Source organism: Channa argus, chromosome 6 (assembly GCF_033026475.1).
Source record: "Channa argus isolate prfri chromosome 6, Channa argus male v1.0, whole genome shotgun sequence".
In the NCBI taxonomy this organism is placed as follows: Eukaryota; Metazoa; Chordata; class Actinopteri; order Anabantiformes; family Channidae; genus Channa; species Channa argus.
The window spans coordinates 9,126,030-9,147,667 of record NC_090202.1 but is presented as its reverse complement, the minus strand read 5'-3'; the positions used below and the strand labels follow the sequence as shown (position 1 = coordinate 9,147,667).

General features: G+C 41.1%; 1 protein-coding gene across 4 annotated transcripts in view; it reads left to right on the top strand.

The window, feature by feature from the left end:
- The window catches only part of LOC137128555 (protein CASP-like), a 64,940-nt gene that overhangs the window by 6,594 nt on the left and 36,708 nt on the right, over positions 1-21,638 (top strand). For all 4 annotated transcript variants that reach the window (XM_067506763.1, XM_067506761.1, XM_067506762.1 and 1 more), the window contains exons 2-3: positions 15,377-15,487; positions 19,149-19,196. In XM_067506763.1, the coding sequence (XP_067362864.1) occupies positions 15,377-15,487; positions 19,149-19,196 (159 nt within the window). The remainder of the gene's footprint in view (positions 1-15,376; positions 15,488-19,148; positions 19,197-21,638) is intronic.

Sequence of the window (21,638 nt, the reverse complement as noted above, 5' to 3'; positions counted from 1 at the left end):
CAAGTATTGAATTATGATATTGGCATGGGCTGATGGCCTCAGTATTGAATTATGATATTAGTGTGCTGCAAGCTAATGGTTCTTGGTATTGAATTATGATATTGGTGCACTATGATGGTGAAGAGATTGAATTATGATATGGCTTGGTATCTGCTACCAACTCACTCTGTAATTTTCAGTGTCAATCATGGCTTTAGTTGCTGGATCTATAGCTGACCTACAGGCTCAATACATCAGTCACATCAGCCTTCAACTTTTAGCTTCAGCTCTTACTCCAGTTTCTTGTATTCTGAAAGTCTTTTTATTTGCTTTTGATTATTGTTTGTGACTTGTTGCTGAATTTATTTCTTTATAAAAATGGAGCTTTCATGCCAATAGTGAAAGGGCAAGCAGTTAATTGTTTACGTTTCCTTGAAAAATCATTAAATCATCTTAGAGATAAAGGACAAGACAAACCTTTACATCACTCTTAGTCAGTAAGTAGTGAGATCACTTAAAACTAGAAAAAGCAAGAGAAAATGCACTGAATGGTTCGATGCTGAATGGATTTTCCAAGCTAAGCTGACAAAGCTGAACGGAATGTGATGTCATTGATGATGTCATCAACAACGCCGTCAAAGCAATAATTTTTAAAAGTATACATATCTTATAAAAGATATAGGTATAAAAGATATTTAAAAAGCTGTATACAAGCAATAATGTCCTTTATTTTGAAGTTTGAATGGTGTTTCGGAATTAAAGCTACTGGGAATTTGTCCTATTGACTCATTGTACTGCCTATAATTATTTATTGTTTTTCTTTTCTTTAGTTTTTCTCCTGTATGCTTTTTTTCAATCACAGCTACAAGAGGAAGAAATGATGGATGTTTTAATGACAAGCTAACACCCATTTATAGATGTTAAATTAGGTAAAGACTTTTATTGATTGGCTTTTGTTCAGTGGCTAGTCAGTAACTCTATGTGAATTTGGCATTTTCGTACACGATAATGTTAAACAAATAGAATTGTAACAACTCTGGATCTGCAGTAATTTGAGGTTTATTTTGTTCCCCTTCTTTTTTTTAAGTGTCCTCACCTTTGCAGTGTTTATGTTAAGCTCATTCCGATTTTGGTAGTTTTGGAGCAACCAGACTGTGATGGTCCTGCTGCCAACTCACCGTGTAAATGGATGGCCTGCTTCTGTGTCAGCCCGCTAAAAATAACACAGACTGCTGGCTGGGCTCAGCAGAAAACTACCACTGATTATGATGATTCAACTACCCTGTATTCACAGGTGTGTGTTGGATGGGGGTGGGTTGCGCTTAACAAATAGTTTGCTCTCATATTCTCTGATTATGTTGTATGTTGGTGAAACTTTACTCACACATAGGAACTTTGGCACTGCAGTTTTTGAGGAGTTGAGGTACCATCATTTAACTTTAGTGAATGAGTGTTTTGAGTGGTAGGGGGAATCAAGGTAAATTGATTTAAATGCTTGCAAGCTGCTATTATTACAGCACTTCTTGGTCTAAACGAAAAATAAAATACTTAGGTCCAGGGTCCATGACTCTTCTACCTAAAAATGGGAAATTCCTTACAAATGATGGAGCCATGTTTTGGTTAAATTCATTGAACATTGTCAGATGGTACCCTGACCTCTCCCTGACCTTGGACCCAAGCAGCTGTCAGACTGTCAGGGTTCAAAGGTGGTGTGACCCTACAGACCTCAGAATGACCTGGGCTGTCTGATGAGCCTAACCTTTAGAGTCAACATATAATGACTTTACCATCTGTCTTGGTTTTACCAGGTCTAGCCTCCTTGAACTTGAACTTGTTTGGACATGGAAAATAAAAGGCTAAAGGGTGAAATTCTCACAGTTTGTCCAGGCTGTTTTCCTGTGCTATTGTATTTGTTATATTTTGAAAAAAATGACCAAATGTGAACAAAGTAGTTACACTCTTTTTATACTTACTGGTGAGTAATCTGTGACTTCCTGCTGGGTTTGGAGGACACTGTGTGTGTCTATGTTTTAAAAGCCTAAAACTGTATGTACAGTGCAAGATCTGTAATCTGATAGATAGATATAATTTTTTTTTTTAAAGTGAGACTTCTGTTGAGGAGGGGGCGAGCGAAGAAACTGTGTTTAGTAGACACAGGCTCATCCGCTGACTGCTGTCTGACCCTGACTTCAGCGGCATGGTTATTAATAGGCCCAGAGGCCTCAACTTACAGGAGGCCCTCTGATCAGATCCAGATGTGGAATGAGTGAGGACAATTCTATGTTAGCCTATCCATGTTTCACATGAAGCAGTAAGTAGGGAGATAGGCATTTGGCGCGACTGATAAAGAGTGAGGGAGGGAGGAAGGGAGGGACAGGAGACCTTTCCACAGCAGGAGTGTGTTTTGTGAGTCTTTGTTTTCATGCGTGTGTGTTTTTTCATTTATTACACTCTCTGCCCTCAGACGAAAAAACCATAAAAACGTATGGCATCACCATGGTGACCATAATAACTACCTATAAAACAGCGTGTAAACTGTGAAATAAGACAAACAGACCAGAACAGCCCTGACTGGCTGACTGAATGGCTGCCTTCCGCCATAAAACTATTTGAGAGCCAGACTGAAGGAATGCCTTGGAGGCTGCTGTGGCTGTCACGACACATGAAAGGATTAGGCTCTATGTTTTATCTCCTCTTTATCTGATGGTAATGGATAAGCTGAGTGTAGCCTATCATCTGACGCTTGGGCTGGGGGTTTGATGTTTTAGCAGGGTGACGGTTTGTTGAGTTGACCGCTTTGGTCTATTGATTGCTGTTTGATGGTTTTGATATGTAGGCTGTGTGGAACAGGTCAAGTCTTTTATGCAGTGAAGACTCCAAATAGCTTTTAGCTGTCCTTCACTCCCCCCATTACTCCAGCGGTTCGTTTGATGTTTGGATCAATCAATAGAAAGAGCCTGAGCTCTTACACATGCTCCATCCTACTTCCCACTGAGCTCAATTCCTCTTCTTTCATTGTGCAGGCTTTATATCACATTCTCTCAACACAGAATAAATGATATAATTACAACCCATTACTTAGCCTAACGCAAGCTAATTATTCTGTCATTACTGTAAGGATTAGCTATGCTCATTCTCTTTTTCTCACTGTGGTTCTTTGCTTTTTCCTCTCAAAAGTCATGCTAGTAGAGCAGAAAACTCTTACTCATAAAGGCTGAGTAAGATCTAGCCTCAGGACAGGTTCTGTTGATGTTGATCGTATAGACCATGGGTGTCAAACTCAGTCAGAATGCTAAGACACTCTGGAAAATAGTGACGGCATGGGCTGGAGACATTAGATATATCTAAACTGATGGGGCATTTTAATATAGGCTTTAACTAATGAATGGATGTCCGCATGCTCCTTATATAGACTATGACATTACTCACACTGATGTGTCATCGTCAGGGGTCTACAGAATTACTGGATACAGCTGATAAACAAGGCTAAATTAAAATGTGGTAAAAGGTGCATCATGCAGAACATGTACCAGAGCCAAATAAGTGATGCACACCTTCTTTGCTGTCCTGTAACTGTGCCAATGGTTGCTAGTTCTCCTTAAATGGAAGTCAGAGTGAATTACAGCAAATCAAATTGACAACAGATCAAATCTTTAAACACTCCATTCAGAAAGGGTCATAGACTTTTTCCTTTTTTTTTTTTTTTTTTTTTTTTACAAAAATGTAAGTGCAGGCTGATGAGCAGATGTCTGCAACCATACAGCATTTGCTAGCCTAAACCTGTGACCCTGTCACATCCACTGATGGTGACTTGCATGTTCATAAACTGATTAAAAAGTAATAGTGGCAATGATGAAGTCCTTGTGCTACAGGCTTGTGTATATACGGTAAAGGGCCTGAAGAACACTACTCTTCCTCCAGACTTGATTAATCCCTGTTGGCCCTCTCCACGACCGCACTTTCCATTTTTTAGTCCGTATCTGTGCACTCATCCCTTCCCCAATATCTCACTGTGCCTCTCACTGGCACAGAATGGCTTCCTGGCAGAATGGAAGCATTAATTCAGGGATGAGAGGTGTGATACTCTTTCCCCCTCTCTCTGTCTCTCTGGTCGTGTCTGTCTCTCTATCTGTGCTCAGTTTGTAATGCTTGGCCTTTATCGTAACTGCAACAGCTCACTACCCTCTGATCCTATCTCAGATCTCAATATCCTAGTCGTTCCACCCTGTAAACGCAGGGATGAAAAATCTTGCCCTTTCACCAATGCATTACACCCTAGCATATCGCCATACCCCTCTCCTCCCATTGCGCACTCCACACCACTCACCCTTTGTGACACAGGCCTCCAGCTAAATTCGAACTCTGCAAAATGAGACCAAGTGAGCTGCACTTCCTCTATGCCAGAAACCATCTTAGTCTCATTATATTTGTGTTTAGGCTCAGGCCTGGCCTCAGAAACCCCTTGTCAGACAATAGGTCGGGCAAAATAATGACTAGCTCTCAGTAAGCTTCAGGAGATTTAAGGCTTGGATGTTGGGGAGATAAAACAACAACCAGTCTCTCAGCAGAGAAACATGGATCAATACGTACGAGGCTGCTGTGTAAAAAGGCTGTTTTTGATCCAGGCTTGCGTCAGCGTCAGTGAGGTGAGTCTTGACAGCTCCTGTGCTGTTGGTAGATATGGATCTGTGTTCAAAAAAAGGAGCAAAACGCTCAGGGACCACAAGCGTCTTGTTAGACTGTGGAGAGTGGTAGGCTGACCCCCGCCCCCGACTGCTCTGCACAACAAACAGTTGCGCGTGCACACAGCTGCACAAACACACACAAAAACAGTATTTAGACCCCAGCTGTCACAGTGAAACTATTGTGTTAGCTTGTGGTAAAGAAAACTTTGTGGGTTTGACTCCAGTGGGTGAGAGGAAAAGCAAAAACAGATTCAGGAGGATATGACTTGCGTCTTCAAACCCTGTGTGGTTTGTGAAAACGGCGTCTGCTGGCACATTTAACGTTGTGCACCCTGCTATGTCAAAGGTAGGGAGGCAGACAGGCAGCCAGGATTGCCGTCTCTTATCTGTGCTGTTGTAAGGGGGCGTGCCTGTGATCTGTGATCATGTACCATGTCGTTGTAGCAAGCGTGGCTGTCGCTCCTGACTGAGCTTCCATCCTGCAACTCCACCCCCGCACCTTAGGTTTAGCATGCACAAGAGTCAGCCACATAGGAGGTGGAACGCTGTTAGGGGAGATGAAGGGGGGGTTGGAGGTGAGTTTGAAAGGTAGGCTTCGTAGATTTCAGATAAGACGTCTTTCCAGACGCCTTTACTGTTTACTATCATAACCACACAACGGCCTCAGACTTGTTAGAGATAAAAGGAAAGATTAGGGACTACATTGGCAGGACAGAAAACTTCAACTCCTAAACACTTGTGTCATGTTGCCAAGTACAGGGGCTGTTCTCACTTTGTAATGAGGACAGAAATGTTTTATTTAGGAGTATCAACGTCCTTTGACATAGTGACTTAACTATGTGGATTACATGAGTGTGTATTACAGAGCTGAGGTGAGTGTATTTTTGCGTGGGTCTTTCTACGCCTGGGTTATAGTCAAGAGTGGTACTCCATTAGATTAATATGTAAAACATGCACTGAATGTGGAGCAGTTAACCTACATTGTGTTTGGACTAAAGGAGTAGTGGCAGACTGCTTGGCTTGTGTGACTTCAGACTAGGTGTAAAGTGTTTCTACCAGTCATGGTCCCACTTATTCTACAGAGAGTGAGATCTGAAGCAAATCCTTATGTGGTGTTCACTACGTGTACTCCTGGTCACCGCGGCATTACAGACAGCAGCTGCAGATTGACTTCATACTGTGTACATAACAATAACTTTGTTGTCATTCCACCAGCCTATCTGTCTCGGCATCGGCGGAGCGTGAGGGCATAAGGAATTCCGCGAAGTTTTGATACCTCAATTAAAGTGCGTCTGTCTCCTGTTATCTCATTTAGTCTGTAGTCGATATGATTGGCATAATCAGACATGCCTGATTGGTGCCTCCCATTTAATTAATCAGTCTCACTGTATCATCACCTGTGGCTTATTAGAGTAATTAGAGAGAATTAGTCAGATAGAAGGCCTCTCTCTGCCTGCAGATGAGTGGAAGGAATTTCATTAGGAGAGATGAACACACACACACACATACACCTTGGGTCTGATGGGCAGTGGTAATAGGATTTGTTTACCCATGACTGTTATCAGTGATTATTATTCGTAGGATGGAGAGATACTTGTTTCTGTTTGGCCCAACTTCCCTCTGAGCTGCAAACACAGCTCTCCATTCCAAAAATTACTTGGCAAACATTTTTTTTTTTTTTTGAAAGAGTTCAAAAGAATGTGGAAAGACTGGGCACCCCAAGTTACTGCAGCGGTCTGTGAGTGCATTCATGTGAGAGCACACGCGTGTGGAGTAGTGTGCGGGAGGCTTCTTGGCCAAGTCGGTGTTGAAGTCTCTCTAGGGAGTGTTGGCAATCTGTTCCAATCGTCTTTACAGCTGACCAGACGACCAAATGAACCAGGACAGGGACTGCTGCTGTGGGCCAATCCAGCCAAGCAGGGCTGTTACAGCAATCACACAGACATTACAGCTCACTTAATGCTCCCCTGCACACACCATATTCCATCCTCTGCTAAACTAGACATTGCAGTCCTAACCAGTCACAGCTAGATTTAAATATAGTGTAGGGTCTAATGTATACGGCCTAATGAATTAATTCACCAGTAAATGAACCTGTTTTCAGATATGAAAAGTTAAAGATTTCAAAGTCAACCCAAGGAGAGTTGAAGAGTGTTGACCTCAGAGAGTGAGCCTGAAGGCCCAAACACAGTGGCCACAGTGGAGTTTATCATGCATGTAGTTTGTTGCTTTGTACTGGCTTGCAGGCATCATACTGAAGCATCAAAACACGCTGAAATTTGCACTCTGTCAATTTATGACATGGAATTAATTATATTTCTTGTCATTACGTTACTCTGTATTTTGCACTAAATGACTATCTTTTTTAATTAGAGTTCCTTCACTTGTTTTTTGAGTGCCTGTCAAACTTTTTAACTTGTCTTATCAAAGTCTCAGTCAGTCACCTATGTTGAATCTGATGGAGAGAAAGTCCCAGTGGTATGGCAGATGACGTGAACTCCACAATTTGGGTGCTTGATAAAATGGAACAAAAAAATTTAAACTGAAATTAATCCAAACACATTGTGTGACAGGTGACTCGTAGTTGGAAACTAAGTTTAAAAGTATGCATCAGAATTTGAACTTTGAAGGTATGGATATGTATTTTTGACACCTATTCTGAAAGTATTTACCTTTCTCTATAGCCATGTTTGCGCGGGTGACCTCTTTGTTCAAACTGAAATGTGCCAAGGGTCTATACAGTCCTTTCCACAACCCATTCTGCACACAGTGTATGTTTACCTTCAGTGTCATGACTTTAGATGAATGAGACCGATGTCACCATTCCAGTAAAAATGAATGCTCTTCAGCTTTTTATTTTTCTGTCTATTCATTTGCTATCTTTAGTCTCAAAAGTAATATAACCTGCAATGAGTGCATTTACATTGACTTAAGTAGCCAGGTTATATGTAAACTGCAAAGCTGGTTTTTGAAATTTAGGGTAGTAGAGTAGATTTCTGTCAGAGTATGAAGATTTTTTTTTTTTTTTTTTGCAACGTACAGGCTAGTATCTAATCGGGTGGCTTTAACTGTGTATGTGCGTTCACAAAAAACTGCAGGCAGGAACACTAAGTGAAAGGCTGAATCAAAGGAGCATTAAGGGCTGATGCAGCATTTTTAAAACGAAGTCCACCCAGAGTCTGACAGAAAATGTAACTAACACAAAGTGCCTTACCAAAGGCTAAATAATTAATTTTATCAGATTTTTAAAATTCAGACCGTTCCCATTGGGGATCAGCTGTGCGTCTCTCCTTTTGTTTCCCCCACCCAACTTTTCTGTCACTTTGCTGCGTCTCAAACACACACAAAAAAAGAGAAGTCAGAAGTTAAAATGTGTGAGCCGGGCTTCCAAAAATAAGTCAGAGGTGGAGTAGAAATCTTGTTACTCTTCGGCTTTATGTATACAAGGAGTTCCAGTAACCAGGATTCTTAAGTGGCGTTTCATAATTCCCAGAGAGCTGATTTCCCAGAGTACCCGTGTTACTTCAGTGCATGTGAAGGCAGTCCGTGTGAGGTGGTTGTAGGAGCTGGGTATCTGGGCTGATTTGCCACTTACAATTCTCCCTGCAAAGAATGTAATCAGTTTTCAGCTTTTTTTAAACTTAAAAAAAAAATGTTTTATGTTAATTGATATTAACATTCTCCAGTCACATATTGGATGAAATATCAACATTTTTCAAAAGTAGTCAGTTGTGTTTTTCTTCAATAGCAATGTTTTTGTCCTTTTGTTGGTCCTTTTGTAAATGTTATGAAACCAGTTTCAGAGGAAACAGAAAGTCAGTTTGACCACACCACTCGACATTCGTGTAAAACAGTTTCGTTTCAATGAACTAAAAAAAAAAAAAAAAAAATAGTTAAAAGGTTTAAACTGCTGTTTAACCAATTAATGTGCTGGCTACCAGCATTTTATAGTTTGTCTAAACAAAGACCCAAAGTAGAGGAGAACAGGGTGTTTCTTCTTCTGTCTTCTGTGTTTCTAGCTTGAGTCTGCACCTTTGTAACCTGTTCAATCTAGTTTTATTTAGCTAAGAACCCATGTTCTACAAACACAGCCTTCAGCAAAGACAGTTCCCCAGCACGCTGAGTTCAGTGTTCCACACAAGGTCCCAAAATAGGACAGTCATGTGTAATAATATGTAGCTTAAAAACAGAATAGTATCAGTCTCGTAATGGTCAGTAAGATTCGGTGTATGTGAACAGTGGGCAGGCAGCAGGGATTGTGCACTTTTGGATGTTACGCTCTATCAGCAAGATGAGTGTAAAGTCTGCCTGTGTCTGCTGATGTGAGGAGAGAGTTTGCTGCATAGTCAAAACTGAAAACTGACTGGGTCTGGGGGTCTTTTTTTTCCCCTATTAAAACTGAGACCATACTCACAGTTACTTGCCCATGTGGCCTGGATTCAATCATCTTTTATGTGTGATGTGTTTATTTAGCTTAAAAGCATAATTTGTTTTTGGAATAGGGATTTGGTAACACATTGGCACATGACCTCCTAAAGCTGAACCCTGGTGTAGCACTGTGGTTGTTACTGTTTTGCTCAAAACCAGGTTAATGATAAAAGTTAGCTTATGTATGATGGGATTGGTTTACTGTGTGGAATTCCATTGACTTTGAGCATAAATTTACCTTTTTCATGGATTCATTTGCATATCAAAGAGCATTCTGTTACTAAGGGTTACTTATTTTATCTCAATACATGTCATTAACAAGGGTAGAGCATGAACAATGGTGTGTAATTTATTGGTGTTGTCATGTATTTTGAAGTCTATAATTCTATAACCTGTGTATTTTTTTTTTTTTAATTTATTTATTTATATACTGAAATCCCGTTTTACTTTTGTAATAGTTCACAACATGAACTCAGGTAGTTTTTCTATATTTACGATTTTTTTAACATGATTTTGGTTAAATACATTAGTACTCTCAGTGAATACACTGATGTTACAAATGACAAATATCAATGTTACAGATAATAAAATAAGAATATTAGTTTTCCTTTGTATGTAGATTTTAGATATACAAACTTTAAAATGTCTTAAATTATGTTTTGGTCTTCTGTCGGACTTTAGGCGTTCATTGCTTTCCAATTTCCCTGTTAATGCTCTCTCCTTTCATTCAGCCTTTCACTCAGCTGCATTTTCCTGGCTGCAGCTTTGTTACACACATGCGCAGTTGGAGAAAGCTCTTTAGAAATGTGTATACATGGCAAAGAAATATGCCTTCTCCTCCAGAAATCTACTTGGGTTAATGGTAAAATTTACCATTAAGTGGCCATTTACTTTGGGAAATCAGGCTTCCCTAATCCCCTACCCCATTTTACGAAACCCGCTTTTCAGTTTACGTTACAGTTAAGAAATCAGCTTTCCCGAGAAAGCCGAGTGTACCCTGTTTACTTAAGTCTATGTAAATGCACTGATTTTGATTTGACAGATTTCAGCAGTTGAGATCTCTGACAGTTCTCAGTGTGTGTGATTCAAACATTGCAGTGTTTGAAGAACAAAACTTACTCTCCCACTGGCAAGCAAGAATACTGGCTGTAACTGTAATGTAGGTTTGGTTGTCAGTGACAGTGACTAAGATTCCGTTGTGATACTTTGTACATCGTGTAACAGTTGGATTGTTAGTGGTGTAGTCATGAGCAAGCAAATAGTCTTTGTTAGGTCTATAGCTATGTCCCGAATTTCTTGCCTTTATGCTTAAAAATCAAAATGCTGCCATACAGAAGATTTAAAGTGCAACATTTCAATTTCCACCTCCTGTCTTTACAAATTGTCTACTCCATTATTAAGTTAAATCAGTTAACAAGTTTCAGGACAGCCAAGAAAATGTCTGATCTATGGTGCCCTGTAGTATTAAAATAAATAAATTAGTTAGATTGACTTTTACGATTTCTATTGTCAAATGTTTTTCAATTACAAAATATCATGCCACAATGCATTGTCACGCTTATTTCTAGTCTTTAATGACACAGCTCAAGAGTTAAAAAAAAAATGGATACATATTTTTTCAAATGTTGTTAAATAACACTCAGGTTCCCAAACAAACACTGAAACAAAATTTTCTGGCTGTAACCATTCCTCCTGTTAAAACATTTTCAGTGAGATGCTTCTTGTGTGAGTGATGGAGGCCAATTTCACAATCCACAATCCTCCACCTGTGCAACATTTTTTATTTTATTTTTTACATTATTTTCATTATTTTGGCTCAATTTAAAGTTTAGAGCCTTTTTATAAACACTACAGAACAACCTTTATTGTCAATGAGCACATATACATATTACAATAAAATTCTTTCTCTGCATTTAACACATCCCCCTTGGTGGGTAGGCTGGGATTTAATCCCGCAACTTCTGCATCCCATCCTGCTGCTCTACCCATTGAGCTAGTCTTTAATGACACAGCTCAAGAGTTAAAAAAAAAATGGATACATATTTTTTCAAATGTTGTTAAATAACACTCAGGTTCCCAAACAAACACTGAAACAAAATTTTCTGGCTGTAACCATTCCTCCTGTTAAAACATTTTCAGTGAGATGCTTCTTGTGTGAGTGATGGAGGCCAATTTCACAATCCACAATCCTCCACCTGTGCAACATTTTTTATTTTATTTTTTACATTATTTTCATTATTTTGGCTCAATTTAAAGTTTAGAGCCTTTTTATAAACACTACAGAACAACCTTTATTGTCAATGAGCACATATACATATTACAATAAAATTCTTTCTCTGCATTTAACACATCCCCCTTGGTGGGTAGGCTGGGATTTAATCCCGCAACTTCTGCATCCCATCCTGCTGCTCTACCCATTGAGCTAACAGGCCACCAAAAGTGGATGTCTTTTAAATATGCAGCCTTTTTATTACTAAATTTTCTATTCTTTCATAATTTTCCTACCACTACAAGTCAACTGGGCATCACTGTCGAGGTTAGCACGGAGGGGATTTCGTACTAAAATGAATTAAACTCTTGAATATATTGATATAATGATAATAATAATTATAATACATTTTACTTAAAAGTGCCATTCAAGTCACAAGTAAAAATAAACAATAGACAGTATGAACAGAGCACAAACAGAACCAAAAGTGAAGCAAATGACCTAAAGGATAGAAATTGCCTTACAAGGCTAGGTAGGGTAAAAAGTGGGAAATTGTAAAGAATAAGCCATTTTAAATAGATGAGTCTTAAGTTATGATCTAAATAGTGATAAAGGGCCTGTTGAACGAATGTTGTCAGGGAGAGAGGTCCAGAGATTTTGGGGGGGGGGGGGCACTATGATTAAATGCTCCATAGTTCATAATAGTTAAACATGCAGAAGGTGTGGAAAGAAGACCCCTTGTAGAGTAACAGAAAGTATGGAAAAGAGTTTGACTGTAGTAGCTCTGAAAGGTATGGTGGCGCAGGTTTTTGAAGGGCTTTAAAAGTAAAAAATGAGGATTAAAATCACGCAGTCAAATGACTTTAGAGGATAAGGTACATAAATAAGTTGAAACAAATCAGAGAATTCAGTAAAAAGACATTGCTATTTTTTGATGGCCGGTAGAAAATAGCCAGTATAGTTGGGATTGAAGTTTTTTATAGAGCCATAGATTTAAGTCGGGGTCATGATCAGCCATGAGACCATTGATAAGAGAGCTCTTATTGCAGATTGAGTGGATGTTAAATAGCCCAAGTCTGAGAGTATTTCCAGATGCAGTGCTTGTAAATGTGGGTGCCTAGTGCCTCGATGGGTAGAGCATTGGGTTGGAATGCAGAAGACTGGAGGATCGAATCCCGCCCCACCCAGTCAACAAGGACCACCTTAATGGTGGTCCCGAGTCTAGTTAAAATGAGAGGGTTGTGGCAGGAAGGGCATCCAGCCTTTTTTTTTTTTTTTTTTTTTTTAAATAAATCATGCCAAATCAACATTCGGAACACGTCCCAAAGCACTCACAGGCGGCCCAGTCTTCCCACAACAGCCCCGCCTGCAGTCAGAGCAGGAGATGTTCACCCGTCGCTGCATCCAGAGTGGAAATGGAATGGATTAAGCAAGCTCGAAGCTTCCACTGGCTTCAAAAGCAAAAAACAAAACAAAACCTGAATTAGGGCCAGACTGGTTACCATCATTTTCTTACATTGCCATTGACAGTTTTTTCTATTTTCTGTTTTTGGTCAATTTAGATTGTTAATGTAAGTTGTATACTAAATATGTTATGGTTAGAAATTTTCATGTTTTACTGTGACTTGTAGGCTCCTAAATGGACCATGTTAAAAACCAAACCAAGAAAACTAACAAAAATAAAAATGGCCTCTTTTGGATCAGTTCCCAGTTTTAATCCCAGATAAAGGTGTTTTGGAATTGTAAAAATGAAAAAAACAATCGTTCATTTGTAGTTCTAAAAAAATTTTGTTTTTGTTTTTTTTACTTGCTTTTTGCAAATACATGCACATGGTCAATTATGCAAATTAGGTGATTGCGTCATTTAGCAACCTCTAGTCACTTTTAGCACAGCCAATAGCTACTTTCTGTACAGAGGACACAACACTGTGTGTATTGAAGTAGCGATGTCGCTGGATGAAGCAGTGGCGCAAGAGCAAGCCATGAAAATAAAACACAGGACAGACGCTTATACGTCTACATCGTACCAGGTCAGTAGTCCAAAAGATTAAGAAGAAGATCCAATGGCAGTCTGAGATTCCAGAAGGAACATGGAAAATGATACCATAGAGCAGCGGCAGTCACTCACCCGTAAGCTTGGTGCCAGGTTATTTAATAAACACAGACTGCATAAGCCTCATGTTAGCTTTTAAGATACATTTAAATACATTTTGGACAAAACAGGCACTGTAAATTTTGGCACTACATTATGACTTCCATTGAAAGGGCTTTAGGAGGAGATCCCTCAATGACCAGTATGAGCAGGAGGAAAGATCACATAAAGACAGACTCACCTCAGGATTATTTTTAAGACACGCTTGAAAAATTTTAACCATTTCTTTAATGTCATTATCTAGGCTTGTCACAAATATTGCATTGATGACTACATTGCTTCCATCTGATTTAAGGTCATGATTTATTCTGAAGGTGTTCTACTGAGTTCATATATTGAAGTGATTTTAGTGATGTCCCCACTGCCCAGAAAAGTAAACCTTAAGGCATGATAGATCATATTGTGATTAATATCTGCCAGTTTGATGTTAATATCTTGAACCAACTGGGTCCTGTAGTCTTGTTCCTGTAGCTAATCTTTACCAATATAATTAAACCTCTATTCGTGAAGTAGAGCATTCATTTTTGACAATTAATTTAACATGATTAAAATTTATTAGGTTTCTCCTTTCATCAAGCATTGCACAAGCTTCTGCGCACGCTAGAATTCACTAACAGATAGTGCAGCTGCTCCATGGCCATGGGCAGACAGGCTGCTACATCAACTGCTCCATGGGCAGCGAGAGCAAGATGGCATGTAAGCAAGTGAGCAGTTTTTTTTTTCTTCCCTCAAAACATCCAGTGCTACTGCATAAAATTCATTGCAGAAGACAGTCTACCAAGTCCATTTGTTATATTTTTTTTATGGTTGTGGATAAAATGAGATCAAGGCTGGTCAGGGAATTGAAGCTAATGCTGATGGGGGAAAAATATCCTAATTAGTACATGTTCACACTGTTTCTTTAGAGGGTTGTATTTTCTTGTGTGTTTTGAGGGTGTGGGTGATAGAGGGAGGTGGGCAAGTGTGCGTGAGTGTGTTGTGGGACCTTGTCAGCAGACTGAGCCACAAGGGCCCCTGTGGTAATGTGTGTATTAAATGATTAGTGTGTTAGTTAGCATAACGGCCCTTCAGCAGCGTTTAATCACTCTCAGGGGTGGGTGGCCTCACAGGAGGTGGAAGGGTGGGGTTGGGGGGGCGTGCAGAAGGTGGAGGCATGGAGTAAAGGGAGAAGAGAGATTTAAATGGAGGAGCAGAAGGAACTGCTGGTTGAATGAGCGAGTGAGTGGATGATCTGTAGAGAGGATGGAAAAATGAGAGGGGGGGGAAAGGAGTGAGCGTGACAGAGGGCAAGAATCCAACAGAAACATAATCCAGCAATGCTCACACACTCAGCAAAGAGAGATACAATCTTTACAAGGCCTGAACGTCTTGTTAATGTCGGCACTTGGCCCATCATTTGGAACTAGTCCCATAAATAGCTATTAATAACAATACAAAATGAATGTGGATAAAGGCAGGCCCTGCCTCCGCCCTGTCAACATGGCTGTTATTGATAATTGTGCTGTTGTCGTTATGTGGTAAGGAAAGTGGTTGTGTGGTGCAGAGAGTCAATAACTGTTGTTTGCTCCAGTAGTAGTAGTAGTAGTAGTAGTAGTAGTAGAACTTGTCATGTCTGACAGTGGTAACTGATTGAAAATCGGAATAGCTCAGATGTTGCTTGCACTATGAGCAGATTAAACTACTAGTGTACATGGTTTTTCCCTAGTGGAACAGCAGTGTTGCATACTGGTCAAGTTCAGCTAAAGGAGGATGGGCCCTGTGCTGCATGCCAGATGGGTCAAGGAGTCTGCTGTCTAATCAGAATACAACTTAGTATGCTTGGCCTTGAAATGAAGCTGATTATAATGTCCATACCAGCAATGAGAGTGAAAAAAATGTGCAGCACTCCATCCTCATAGAAAACGTTATGTGTTTGTTTTACAGAAAGAACTAGATGCCACCGCCACACAGCTTGCCAACAGACAGGACGAGAGTGAACAGTCCAGGAAGAAACTAATCGACTTGAGCCGCGAGTTCAAGAAGAATATACCAGAGGTGAGAAAATCCATATATTCACAGGCACCAACACACAGCCACGCTTATATCCGACAATTATTTTTGGGATCATAGATTGCCTGACTGTTTCTCGTATCCGTACTCCTCTTCATAAATGTAGCTGTGATTATTTACTGAGAAAAGCTGGGGAGGAGTAGACTGCACAGAGATGTGGGCTTGGCTCCCAAAAATAGTCTCTCCATTAGTTTCCCTGAAATCCTAAAGAGACAAAACAGAAAACCCCTCAGGAGTTTGTATTATCTGACCTAGTTTTTTATGCGTGCAGATAGTGTGGTCGGTGAGTGTGTGAGAGAGAGCAAGGGAGAGAGAGGTATAGCAAGAGGGAGAGAGAGTGTGACAACACTACTAAGTGGGATCAGGAGGGAATTCTGTCCTGTTCCTGTGTTCCCATCACTCCTCCTGGGAATATTTGTTTCATCTCAGTTACCAAGGCAACACACTTTAAACCACAGAGCAAAAACAAAGTATTGTTGTGTTATTATTGGTAATGTCACCATGGTGAATTATTGATGGTAGCATGAATTATGTATGAATGAAGGAGACGGTGGATAGAAAATTGTCAACTCTCAGTGGAGCTGGCAGTAGGCCTATTATAGTTACCACAGCATAAGCATTGTGACTATTGACTTCAGCACGTAGCCCACCCAGTGCAGAGGAATATACACCAGAGAAAAATGTACCTGCATACAAAAGATGTTAATTTCACTTCCCGACTACCTACACATTAATCTCTAATCTAATTTTCAAGTATAACCACATGAGTAGCAACACACATTGGGAGCCAAGACAGACACAGAGGTGGAGAAACACATACAGTATACAGAGGCAGAGGGAGACAGAGACATGCACACAAGGAAAACATGCAGAGAAGCAGAGGCGCACACACAAACACACAGAGGCAGATAGCCTAGATCACAGAACAGGACACACACATTCATCAGTGTAACAAGGCTGTGATTTAGGAAGGCTCCTCTGGCGTCTGTGTGGCCCCTGGCATCTCTCTGGTATGTGGAGGAGGAATCTGAGCCAGGCCAGACGAGCGACAGGATTCATTACAAGGCTGTAACAGGCTCAATAAGAATCAGCCCTAAAAGTGGCGTGTGGAAGTGTAGAACCAACAAGGCTGCCTACAAAATAGGCTGGTTCATAACAGGCGATGGACAGTGCTTGATTATAAAATGCTGTTAATCCTCTTGTGCATTTGTGTCGCTGTGTGTATTTTGTTTTGTTTTTTCCACTATGTATGTGGCAGTGTGTGTGGTTGACCAGCCTACAGAGTGGGCTGTCAACTCTCTGTGGTCTGCTCCAGTCAGTGGAGATCACAGTCACATCAGATCAGACTGCATTAGGCTGAGCGTGAGTCCGTCTCTGATCCATTATTCAACAACCAGGAGACCAGCCCACGTTGACTGTGTCTAGTCTGCTGTGCTGTACTTGGCGTGAACTGTACTCATGGTCTGCATAATAACACACACACACACACAGGCTTTTGTAGCATTTTGAAAGTAGTGCAAAGAAATGCAGCGTGAAAACAAAGTTTTCATAATTCATTAGGACTGACACAGTGTCGAAATTTTTTTGAGAGTACATCTCACAGTACTTCCTAAGTTGTCTCAATTATTCATCCAGTTCTTAATTTCCTTTTAGTTAGTCAAGGCTCTTCTACAACGCTGTTAAAAAGCTAAGGGTGGGAATGGCTGTAAAATGTCCCAAAGATTGCTAGCCAGAGGCGGTGGTAGTAAAACAACTTTGTGTGCGTGTGCGCGTGCTTGCGCACCCATCCACACACACACGTTTGTGTTTAGCTGCAGGGCAGACAGACAGCGAATGGGAGTTCCATACTCCCTGGAGGATTCCTTGGGCTGGCCTGTCTGCTGTCTGCCGGCAGCTCACACACCAGCCATCCATCTCCTGCTGTCGGCCCCCTCCACTCCCCTCACTACACACACACACACACAAATTGACCATGGTGTCTTTGTGCATTGTTATGTTATATGGTCATAAATCTTAGGAAGTGGAAGGGGCAGGGGGTGGAGCACTAGATTGGCCAAAAGGGCTCAGTGCTCATGTTTTTGGCCAAAAGAGGGGGCCTGCTTCTGTATTATTTGGATTTGTTTGTTGTTTTGTGCTCTATGTGTGTAGGCAAATCAAGGTTGCTGCAATATTTAGTCACCGCACCACCTCCCCACAAACCCAACAAAATACAAGTTGGAACAATCTAAACTCTCATAAAAGATCACATCTGCCTTAAGGGCCAATAGGAATAATAAATCAACTACAGTGTTAAAATTAAAGTTAAGGCCAGCAACAGCAACAATTTATTTGGTATGATTTAAACAAAGATAATAATTATTAAAGGACTACTGGTCACTGTGTATACATACATATTTACATAAAGTTTAAACCATAGTGATAACAACACAGTAATTGTAAAATAGTAAAATGAAGTCTTGTGTGCTAAGATACACTAACCGAGACAGATAGCTCTGACAAAACAATGATGAAAATGTTACCATTTACCAATTGTAAAAAGTGCAGGTCATCTAAAAACTAAAAGGAAGTTGAATTATGAAATGGCAAATCAGGATATGATCTAAAGCTAATGCAAATGACAAAACTGACACATCTTTGGTGTGTGTGAGAGAGAGGGGGGGGGGAGGCGGGGAGGAGGGGCAGAGGTGGGGAGGTGATCATTATCCCCAGCAGGGGAATATTCAATCGGTCTAGACAAACAGCCACAACAACCCTTGATGGGGTAACAATGGGGCAGGGTCACTAAGGTCATGACCTGTCCTTAGCCACCGACAAGCAGACTGTCTGGACCAAGCAAGGGATTAGGCCAGCCCCAGACACTGGTCCTAGGTCAGATTGGAAAGCACGCTCTCCCAGCAGCACTGGATAGGGTTTTAGACTGAGATTTCAAAAAGGTGCAGAGTCTCCTGAGCACACATATGTCGTTGCCCTACTTCACATATTCATTAGTCAGTTTTGAGAGTTTGAGTGTCCATTGTGCAAATCAAATGTTCCTGTACAGCATGTCCTATTCTGCTCTGCTTTTTACCATATGCTCCAGTTCAGTTTGTCAGGTTGTAGGCTCAGCTAACAGCGCGGTGATTTGCATGTTCCCCAGATATGCATTCAACTGGCTATCTAATCTAAAAACCGCTGACTCGCACTGGAAAGTCATGCAATGGGACTTGCAGGGTAAAAAGCGTTTGCTTTATAATAAAAACTTGGGCACAGACAATTTGCATTAACTGTAGGCCTACTCCGTGGCTCATTCACTCTCCGTCTTACACGCACTAGCTGTGCCTCTAGGTGGCCCAGGTGGTGCTGCACCTGTTTCTGTGAGAAACGTCCACCAGAGCACCTCAGGGCATAAACCTGGACTCCTCCCCACCCTCATGTTCATCACACACTCACGTACCACTCATTATTCTGTGGCAGCGGCAAGAGTAGTTGCCGCAGCAATGAGGTCATGAGACTGATCACAACTTTATCTGCTTGTATAAAACGATATTACTACTGTATATCAGTGCCATATGCCCCTGTGCAGTTATTAAAGTTTTAAGACTAAAATTGATTCATTGATTATCTCCTTTATGAAACTGACTGACCTCTTTTCGTCTTTATTTTTTAGGATTTACGGAAACAGGTTGCCCCTTTGCTCAAGAGCTTCCAAGGAGAGGTGAGTGTGTTATTGGGAATTTATAGTGACATAGCACAGTCACTCATATAATACATTTTGCAAAGCCTGTTTGACACTGGTTGACTGGTCTTGCTCCCTCTCTCCTTGCCCTTCTCCTCTATTTTCACTTTTCATTCCTCCTAAATCATCTCCTCTCTCATCTCTTCTCTTCTTCCATCTCCTGTCCTTTCTCATGCCTCTATCTCATTTCCTCTCTTTCCTCTCCCTCTTTTTTTTGCTCAGCTCTGCTCTTGATTTTCTGTCCTATTCATGAAGTCCTGTAGCCTGAGGGTGTGTTTAAATTGCATCCTGCAAGAAAAAAAGAAAGAAAAAGGCACCACAAGCCCCAGCTCTTGCCAGTCACAACTCACTGAATGCTATTTCCTCCAACTTTGTCTATGTTAGTTGGAGTCTTTTTTTTAATTTTTGTTGATTTGGTGAATCCTCACCCATTTGTGTTCATTGTGGCACAGCTTAATATTATGCCTTTAGTGTTTATGTACTTTGACCCCGTAAGAGGTGTGAGCGTGTGCGAGTGTGTGAGTGTGTGCGTGCACTACATCAATTCACACTCCCACTGTTCCTCTCTATGTCCTCCCCCATCTTTTTGGCCTATTTCCATCATAACTCCTCCTTACTGGCTGCCACGCATTTCCAGTTCACTCCCATATGTGAAAGTCAGAGGGTAGGAGTGGAACCGGCTGGTTTAGACTGGGGCGTTATTTGGGGTTGGAGTGGGTGGACATTCAGTCCAACTGAATATCTTCCTCAAGCGCACACACATCCAAATACACATGTGCACAAACAAAAATCATCCCAATAGAGAGTGACAGGGCTGCTTTGCTACTGGCTATAGAATATTACAGTTTAACACTGGGTTAGTTTCCATATTTTTGTGTTAGAGCAGCAACCACAGCCCGTGGTTATGTAAAAATGCTGTAATTTATAGTGGTTCCACCATGTTCTGCTGATGATCCACAGTCTATTTAGAGAATAGAAACGGCAGCAGTATAATTGGGGCTTTGTCAGCTGTTTCCACCGTCCTCATGTTGACACACCTCGACGGCGTGCACACCAGAACACGCTGTAGCACATAGTGGGTGGTCGCGGAACTGAGAAAGACATTATCTTATGATTATTGAGATAATACTGTACACCCGCGCCAGTCTTAGAGCAGCCCATCAATCAGTCGACTATTCTGCACGCTTGCATGCCACAACATGAGTAGCTCTGAGAATGTGTAATTTTAGGCTGGCTTTGTTTGCTTACCCCTTGATGCTTTGATCAAGACAGCACCAGAAACAAAAGGGTCTTCCTGTTGAAGTAACTCATCCTTAAGCACTTTAACCCAGGAGCTTGAATTTAACTAAATTGATGTGGAACCCTGACAGAACAATAAAAAGTTTTTAGCCTAAGAACTTGGAGGTCTTGATACTCTGATTAATCTTTGTCATTGAAAGGTGGATGCCCTCTGGTTATAATTATTACCAATAACAGTACAGTTTCCACAAGGCTTCAGCAAACGGGTTAAGTGTGTGTGTGTGTGTGTGTGTTGCATGCTCAGTGTTCCTTGTTAGTCCATCGATCAGATAAGCTTTTCCATTATCCAAGGCTTCAGTCTCTGCTTCCCATAGCCTCCCCTTATCAGACTCTACTGGGGCCACATACACATACGCACACACGCAGGTCAGTCTGATGCCCTTCACACACTGTGGGTTAGATAGGGGAGCAATGCGTTGCTGAGTGATGGTGGCACAAGGTGCTGACGTATGTACGCATGTGTTTGTGTGTGGATGTGTCAGGCAATACCTTTTGCAATTGCAAGCATTTCTCATCGGTAACCTACTGATACTGGTGAGGTAGCATTTGTGTCACTTCATTTGTTTTGCTTAGGGTGTGTGTGTGTGTGTGGGATGGGGGCAGGGGCAGGGGAGCATGTAATAGCAGATGTCATTGGGATTGGTTGAATGAGCTGCAGTTTGGAACAGCAAGGCTGTATTTGCAAATCCTGGGTGGTCTTCTAATGGCTCTGGTCCTGCAGTTAACCTGCCTCTAACTGTAGGGTGTGTCCTACATTAAATGTCTATTTCCTGCCTCCCATGTTGGGCTATATAAAGCTGATGTACCACTGACCTTGGCCCAGTCATTGTACAGTCACGCAGCTTGCTTCCTTCACTGCCATCGGCAGATCATTTTTTTGACTTGGTGTATTTGTGTGTGTGTGTGTGTGTGTGTGTGTGTGTGTGTGTGTGTGTGTGTGTGTGTGTGCGCGTGCGCTTCTTTTTTGAGATTGTTTTGTGCTACTCTGAACCTGACATTACATACTCTTACACATGCACACACATTTCGACACTGAACAGGTTTGATGCTGGTGTGTGTGAAAGGCATTAGTACTCATAATCAGTAATCTCCCATTAGTGGCCTTCCATTTGAGGATCCTGA